The sequence below is a fragment of the Myotis myotis genome, unplaced genomic scaffold (genome assembly GCF_014108235.1).
Source record: "Myotis myotis isolate mMyoMyo1 unplaced genomic scaffold, mMyoMyo1.p scaffold_m19_p_3, whole genome shotgun sequence".
NCBI classification, from domain to species: Eukaryota; Metazoa; Chordata; class Mammalia; order Chiroptera; family Vespertilionidae; genus Myotis; species Myotis myotis.
In genome coordinates this window covers 160565976-160574320 of record NW_023416335.1, presented here as the reverse complement: position 1 = coordinate 160574320, position 8345 = coordinate 160565976, and the positions used below count along the sequence as shown (strand labels likewise).

The 8345-nt window shown below is 49.8% G+C and overlaps 1 protein-coding gene across 1 annotated transcript; it reads left to right on the top strand.

The window, feature by feature from the left end:
- Positions 1-400: 400 nt before the first annotated feature.
- On the top strand, positions 401-8345 carry HOXC13 (homeobox C13). Its single transcript, XM_036302072.1, has 2 exons — positions 401-1180; positions 6704-8345. The coding sequence occupies exons 1-2, from the start codon at positions 457-459 to the stop codon at positions 6958-6960; spliced, it is 981 nt and encodes a 326-aa protein (XP_036157965.1). The 5' UTR covers positions 401-456; the 3' UTR covers positions 6961-8345.

Below are 8345 nucleotides of genomic sequence, written 5' to 3'. Positions count from 1 at the left end.
CCCTTTGCATCGGCCAAATTCAGCCTCCCCGCCCCCCTCCTCATTCTCCCTCCCCGGGGCCTGCCAGGGGGCGTTGCCCTGTCCCTTTAAATCTCCCAGCGCCCACCTCTTTGCCCCTCCTGACAGCCAATCAGCACAGAGCTTTTCCACTTTGCCCCGCCCCACCTGGAGGGGTGGGAACTCCAGGAGACCGGGCCCGGCTCGCTCCGCGCTGGCCGAGTCACGTGGGCGCGGGAGGGGTGTGGAGGGGAAGCGGGCGGCCGCCGGCGGATTTCTTAATGAAGTGTCCCCGCATGCGTAGAAGGAATCTGGGGGAGGGAGGTGGCAACACCAGGAGGAGGGGAGGGTGGGGAGGGACAGGAGGAGGGATGGGGGAGGGGAAAAGAGAGCGAGGTGTCTCCCCAGCTCGCTGCCTCTGGCAAGTGGAGTTTTTAAAAAGCTCGCGCAGATCATGTCATGACGACTTCGCTGCTCCTGCATCCGCGCTGGCCAGAGAGCCTTATGTACGTCTATGAGGACAGCGCGGCGGAGAGCGGCGGCGGCGGCGGGGGAGGCGGCAGCGCGGGCGGAGCGGGGGGCGGCTGCAGCGGAGCGAGCCCCGGCAAAGCCCCGAGCATGGACGGGCTGGGCAGCAGCTGCCCGGCCAGCCACTGCCGCGACCTGCTTCCCCACCCCGTGCTGGGCCGCCCACCGGCTCCCCTGGGTGCCCCTCAGGGCGCCGTCTACACGGACATCCCGGCCCCGGAGGCGGCGCGCCAGTGCGCCCCGCCGCCCGCGCCCCCCACCTCGTCCAGCGCCACCCTGGGCTACGGCTACCCGTTTGGTGGCAGCTACTACGGCTGCCGCCTGTCGCACAACGTGAACCTGCAGCAAAAGCCTTGCTCCTACCACCCGGGCGATAAGTACCCGGAGCCGTCGGGCGCCCTGCCCGGCGACGACCTGTCCAGAGCCAAGGAGTTCGCCTTCTATCCCAGCTTCGCCAGCTCCTACCAGGCGATGCCCGGCTACCTGGACGTGTCGGTGGTGCCTGGGATCAGCGGGCACCCGGAGCCGCGTCACGATGCGCTCATCCCTGTCGAAGGCTACCAGCACTGGGCTCTCTCCAACGGCTGGGACAGTCAGGTGTACTGCTCCAAAGAGCAGTCGCAGTCCGCCCACCTCTGGAAGTCTCCCTTTCCAGGTAAGGATGGGGCCCGAGTGCCGCGGCCGCCGCCAGGGACCCTCCCCGCCCCGCCTGCCCCCGGGCTCCGCGCCCCAGCCACCCCCGCCGTCTGGTCCCGGCGCGCCGGCTTTGCTGGGCTGCCGATGGAGCTGGCCCGGCGAGCTGCGCTGAGGAATGCTCCGGGGAAGAAATCTGCTCCGACACGTTCCCCGAAGCTGCCTGGCTGAGAGTGAAGCAATCACAGGCGCCCGAGCGCCGGGCCGCCGGCTGCGCTCGAGTCGGTAGCTCGCCGCCTCCTCCCCCAGCCGGCTCCAGTCTCGCGCGTGGCTCTGTGCGGGCGAAGCCCGCTTCCGGCTAGGAATGGGGGTGGGGAGGGCCTAGAGTACCTTGGAATCCACAGTCACCAGCCCCAAACCCACAACCCACCGAATAACTGGGGGGGAAAATAAGAACCCCCATTTTCTTTGCCAGAATTTCCAAGATCGTTCAGGCACTAGACAGTTGTGTGTGTGTGCATGGACCGGCTCCCGGCATGTGTGTGTGTGTGTGTGTGTGTGTGTGTGTGTGTGTGTTTTCAATAGGAGTCCGATTTGCCACGGTCTACGGAAATGTAGGATACTACCTTTTTCTTTTCTTTTTTTATGTATTAAAAAAATTTGGCCATGAATTTCCCAATTGTTAAAGGAGCAGAGCTAAAATCTCTCTTGAGAGGGTGTAGAGAAAGAAGTTTGAAGCCCTCTCCTGAGATATAAATTTTATTTTTCTCTCTGGTATACTGAGTTCAAATAATGTGGGTGTTTCCACTGCTAACTCCCCCAAGTGTGGGGAGAGAGAGTTAGCCATGCCTCAAACACAGAAAGAAGGTGGTAAGGATGAGAGATGTAGGGGAGGAAGACCTGTTCTGAAGGGACCTGGGGTCCAGGCCCAGGCTGAGAGCCCCTCAGTTTTGTCTGGCTATGTGTGGGGTATGGGGCGTGGAATTCACCATTGCCCTATTCCTCTTTAAATGAGGCTTTCCCTAAACAGGAGGGGATCTTGCAACCCACCCAAGGGTTTCTAAAAACCATATGGGAGCTTTGAATTCAGCACCGCACGGAGAAATCAGGATTTGGGATCTAACAAATCCAGAGCTTCAGTCTGCTCTGCCTGTAAGTAGAGCTCAGGGAGAGAGGGCCGACTGGCTCCCTTCCAACGTCCACAGGGGCCCAGTGGGGCCCAAAGCAGCCACACATGTCTCCCCATATTGCCCAGAGGTCCCCCAGCTCTGCATATGGGCTTAGGGACATTTTCATTGGAAAATATAGACTGAAGACCTCTTAAGAGTGGGCCCGAAATTCCTCTGCATCCGGGACTGGGGAAAGGGCATATGGTGAGAATATCACTGAATTATGTTAGAAAGTGTAGCAAATAACATTCTTGTAAATATTCTGAGACTACTCAATATAACATACAACTGAATACCCCGGTGGAACCCACCCTAGGCACCCCATTTCTGGTTGCAAGAAGATTTAAGGATGATAGAATTTTAGTACATGGTATTATGCATTACATATTTGGCATTGGCGATAATATTTTTATATAATAAAATTTCTATTATTAACCACCTAATATGAAATATACACTAATATATTTCTAGAATACAGGCAATTCACATGTAGAGAGATGGCCCTTTAATCCCCCAATTCTCCCAAATGGAAAGGTCCTTAGGAATTGGGTATCTAGCAGGAATTCTTGGAGCAGGTGGAGCCAGTAGGCCATTCTAAAGGGCCAAAAGACAGGGGAGCATATACCCACCAGGCCCTCTCTGGGCAGAAGTGCAGGTCTGGAGCAATGGGCGATGGGTTTAATGTGAAGAAGTGAAGAGGAGCTTCTCTGGCATCCTTATGTATTCCAGAGAGTGGAGTAGGGGTGAAGGATTGAAGAGAAGCTCAGAAATATCTTTGAATAAAATATACATTTTAAAGATTCCCAGGGGGGAAAAACACACTAGAAATAAACACTTTGTGATCACAGCCTCCTAGAGAAAAATAGCTTTGAAATAAAAAATATATAGCCCAACTGAGATGTAATACATTTGCAAATTATGGCATGCAAATTACAGCATGGAAATGGATATAAAACCCAGTGTGTCTCAGCAGCTATGTGCTCAAACACTCCCTGTGTGGAAATAGAATCAGGCTGGTGTATCACAGTGAGTGCAGAGGTCCAGGCAATAGGCAGATGAAAAAGAAATGATCTTCAGACACCCTCCATCTTTCTGCCCACACAGAGATCTTTTAGAAGCAGTGAGATTTCCAGATAACTCTGTCTATGCAATTGTGGTTTGTTCCGCAGCATCTAGGCATAAACACTACTGTCTCTCTTCAGTGCCTCTGGCTCTGAGAAACCTCATCTATGGCAGCCTGGGCTGCTGTGGGAGATGGAGCAATTGTTCAGAAAGATCCAAATAATTAGGGCCAAGATGTGTTGTGGCTTTTTCCTTCTCCCAATTATACAGACCCTTGCTTCATTGCGCGCTCTCTCTCTCTCTCTCTCTCTCTCTCTCTCTCTCTCTCTCTCTCTCTCCTCTTCCTTCCAATGGTGAGTGTAGACTTTTTTTTTTTTTTTCAGAGAGAGGCAGAAATTTTGAGAGAGAATCAGCAAAGAAAGGATGGGGAGAGACAGAGAGGATTAGGAGAGAGAGAGAATGAGAAAAACATTTAGTGGGTTCTTTGGGCCATGCTGAAGTACCTACTGACAAGCCTTTGGATTTTGGTTGAGAAGAGCAACTAGGATTTCTAGCTGAGAAGGGGTCCTCTGCAGAGCTCTGTCGTGGCAGTAAGTGGGCAAGAGCGAGGGAGCAGTAGGGACCTGTACACAGAGCTCCAAGAGAAAGCTATGGCTGAGCATTGATTTGATTTTTATTTGCTCCTCAAAGGTGTCTATTAGATTCCCAGGTGTGAAGTGGTTTGGGTGCGTGTATGCTCTGGGGGGAGGTAGGGAAGGGTTGATTGTAATATTAATTAGCCAACTCCCCTATTTACGTTAGGCAGTATAGACACTATTCCAGGTCTAAGCTTTAGATGTTCCCACATCTGTGGATCCCACTTCCTTTTCAGACAAGACAACAGACAATGAAGGAGGCTTCTGTGAGAAGGCAAGATAGAAGGTATTTCCCCAGGAGGTCTTAAAAAATCCCCAGCAGTTTGGTCTGACCCATGAAAAACTTGGCCAAATCAATCCTGGTATTCTACAGAGAAAAATAGCCAGCTTAAATCAATTACTTGTTTTTTAAAACTGATTTTTAGGGTTGCATTGATTAAACCTCATTGGAAAATTAGAGTTAGGGTTTGGGGGACCCAAAATTGGGTAGGTAATTGTGAGCATTTACAGAAAGTGAGGGGAAAAACAACAACAACGAGGACAATTATCTGCTTACTTCAGGAATTAAATGCACTTTTATTCCATTTTGCTCTCCAGGGATAAGAAGGCATTTTATTTTATTTTATTTTTTGAAAAGGAGATATTTTAAAGCTGGATTGTATCAGGTGGTTTATTTCCATTTGAGAACTCACTGTGTCATTATGTTGAGTCCAAAAATCTGGGTTTAAAATCTTAAACTTAAGTTATTTTACCCAGTCTAGAGCCTCAAATTCTCATCTTGTAAATGACTTTACTAAAATAATCCTGAAAAAAAAGTTCTGGGGATTAACACAAACAAAAAGAAAACCTCACAATGACCTCATGATATCATTACTTACCTTCTCTGTATTATTCTTGTCCCAGAATCATCAATTTCCTGAATCATAGTTACATCTGTAAGAGTAAAAAACAACTTGAGAACTGAGAGGTTTTTTTAAAAAAAAATTATCTTGTACAAAAAAATCATTTTTAACCTAAAGGATCTTCTCTGTTAAAGTGAAGTTGTTTTGTTTTTCAGATTTTTATAAAACCTTGGCCTATTCATACCTAGGCAGAGACAAGGGACAAATCCAACAATTTTCCTGAGAAATTGTCATCACGAAGACAGCCAAACCAGGCCATTGGAACCCCCCTCTCCCATATTCTTCCTGAGCACTTTTTCTCAGGAGTCATCTCTCTCCATCCTATAGAGATAAGGGTCCCAGTGGGAATGGGTATAGGGAAGGTGTTGTAGGAGGGTGGGGTGAGAACAGCATTTCAGGAAGAACTTTGTGTTTTCACTCCGGACTGTTTCTACACTCTCAAAGGGTAGAGAATGAAGGAGAAACCCCCAATATTCTGTCTTCTTCACGAGCTTCTGTCTGAAGAAGTCTAATAACTATATTTTAAAAATTAAGGGGCCATTTATTTAGACAATCTCCCTAGTTTCCCACTTCCCCTTGAAAGTGTGGCTATGACCTTTTTATTGACAGAGGTGAGGGTGGAGTGGAAGGTGGGTACAAGTGACAAGATTTTTGGTTTTGGTTTCTGTGAAATTTTCAGAGTATAAAGAAACTGAACTACTAGTGGTTAGGGTGACAAGGTATTGAGGATTTAGGGTTAGGATTCCTGCATGGGATGAAGAGAGTTTTCTTCGGCTTTGGAAGAATGGAGAGGGGAGGGGGTTGGAGCAGAGCAGAATTTGCTCTGTTTTGGTGGGTGGACATTTGTGGGGGCTAGGGGACATTGAGTTCTTTCTATAGACTTATGTGAATAGCTGATTTTACCCCCCAAGAAGGGCTCTCCTGGTGCCTTCTCTGGTGGACAGACCCTGAGGCATGGACCCTTTACTTCCAAGGACTGATTCTCTATATCTCAGGACCAGGGCCTCCTACCTTGGATGTTGTTAAGTGGCTCACTAAATTGGACTCCTAGACTGATGGGCTCCCACGCAGGCTGGTGTCGCCTGGATTGTTCTTCTCTCTGTCTAGTGGTGCGGGCATCAGATTCCTAGTGCAGAGCCAGTGAGCAAAGCCGTGGGCAGCCACTTAGTGGTCGGTGCCAACTGCAGCTATCTCCCTGCCCGACATGTCCTTCCTCAAACCTACGACAGAACATCTCTCTCTCATACTGGAGCAGAGGATGAGCTGATGGCTGCCCAAATGATTTCACTGCAGGAAGGCCTGCAGACCAGAGTGAAATTTGAAGGGACCCCTCTAAGGGCACAGAGATTCTAGTGACACAGAGATTCTAGTGACACAGATTGCTGTGCCAAGCCATAATGAAGCCCAAGACAAAAGGAAAATCGGTAATACTGTCCCAGTGTTTATTTTAAAAAATTGATACTTTGTTCATCATGGATATTTTGCATTCATTTTTATTTTTTAAAGCATTGTATTCAAGTATTATTTATCTTGATGACTGAGTATTTTGTGCCCCCTCCTTTAAAGTTTGAACCAGAGAAAAATACCACAGTGGCCTCACCTCAGTCGTGGCCTTGCTACTAGAGAGCAAAAGATCTGGGGGCAATCCGCTGGCCCGCTTTGAGTCCCTGCCAGAACTTTGCGCCCAGTCTGCGGTGCGGTGTCGATGCCCGCAGCCCAGTCCAGGGTCCAGCCACACGACTCACTAGCTGCCCGCCTGCCTTCTCTCCCCCCTTAGACGTGGTTCCCCTACAGCCTGAGGTGAGCAGCTACCGGCGCGGGCGCAAGAAGCGAGTGCCCTACACCAAGGTGCAGCTGAAGGAGTTGGAGAAGGAATACGCGGCCAGCAAGTTCATCACCAAAGAGAAGCGCCGGCGCATCTCTGCCACCACGAACCTCTCCGAGCGCCAGGTCACCATCTGGTTCCAGAACCGTCGAGTCAAAGAGAAGAAGGTGGTCAGCAAATCGAAAGCGCCTCATCTCCACTCCACCTGACCGCCCACCCGGCCACCTTCCCCCTCTATTTATGTCGCCGCTTTGTACCATAACCAAACTCACCGAAGGACCCTTCGCCGGTGCAGACGAATATTTAATGTTAACAAGAAAGAGGAACCGTTGCTGGGAGGCAGAGAGTATCCAAGGGCGGGGCGCCCTGCCGTCCCCCTACTCCCCACCCCATCCTCAACCCCCACCCCCATCTAGATGGGATCTACTGGGCCTCAACAGCTTTGGAGGTGGGTCCCTGGCGGGCTGTGGGAGCAAAGCTGCCGGTCCCCATCTTCCCCCCCCCTCGCCCCCCCATCTCCTTGTAAGAAAGCCAAGTGGCAGCGAAGAGCAAGAAGAGCCCAATGATTGCAAACAAAGCAGGGTTGGAGAACCCCAATGACCCATTCTTGCCTCCTCTGCCCAGCAGGTAGGGGATCCTCCTGAGGTATCTCAACCTCAGTGCAGGACCTGGTGAGCTTAAAATTTCCTTCCGGTCCCCCCCTGCTCCCTGTCCCTACTGCACTCCTTAGTTAGGCAAGAATTCCCAATTAGGATTTTTCTGTGCATATTTTAAAAGTCGTGTTAATATTAATGATTATTATTAGGGGTCAGGCACCGTGATTGGAGTACAGGCAGCACATAGGTTTTCTTTCTTTCTGTTTCAACACAAGCTGGAATTGGCCTAAGAGCCACCTACCCCCCTCAACCAGGAAACTGAATTTCTCAGGAGCCGCCTTTGCCTCCACTGCCTCCTCTGTTCTGCTCTCCCAGTCATCACACAGGAATCCAAGGTCAGAACTCAACCAGCCTTCTAAATATTTTTCCCTCCTCCTCCTCCTCCTCCTCCTCCTCCTCCTCCTCCTCCTCCTTCTTCTTCTTCTTCTTCTTCTTTCCTCTCTCTCTCTCTCTCTCTCTCTCTCTCTCTCTCTCTCTCTCTCTCTCCAGGCCATAAAGAAGTAGAATCTTTTTTTCTTAAAGAAAATAAATAAATAAAGAACCACAGGATGGAGATTGGGGCCCCCCAGCAGAATCCCTCTCCAGTCACTTCTCCATGATGGCAATAGCTGAGAACAGAGGCCTCATACTTTCACTTTTACTGATTGTCCAGAGGAAAGCAGTTTTCTTCCAGGAAGCCAAAATAAGGGCCCCCACAAAGCCAGCTAATGTAGACGCTGCCTAACAGTTCTCTCTTCAAGGCCAACTTGGTGCTAGGGGGCCCCTCACCTTCTCCCACTGACGCATTACAAAACAGTGTTCTTTTGCAATGTTCATCAGAAATAGGCTTTTTAAAAATGTTGTGTATCTGTATATAGTATTGTGATGTCTGAATGACAATGTATTGAATTGAATGCAAAAAGAAAAACCCACAAACCTGTTTTTAAAATAAAATCTTT

Coding starts and splice junctions, on each gene's coding strand:
- HOXC13 (XM_036302072.1), top strand. CDS start 457: ATGACGACTTCGCTGCTCCTGCATCCGCGCTGGCCAGAGAGCCTTATG. Junction 1,181..6,703: donor CTGGAAGTCTCCCTTTCCAG/GTAAGGATGGGG, acceptor CTCCCCCCTTAG/ACGTGGTTCCCCTACAGCCT.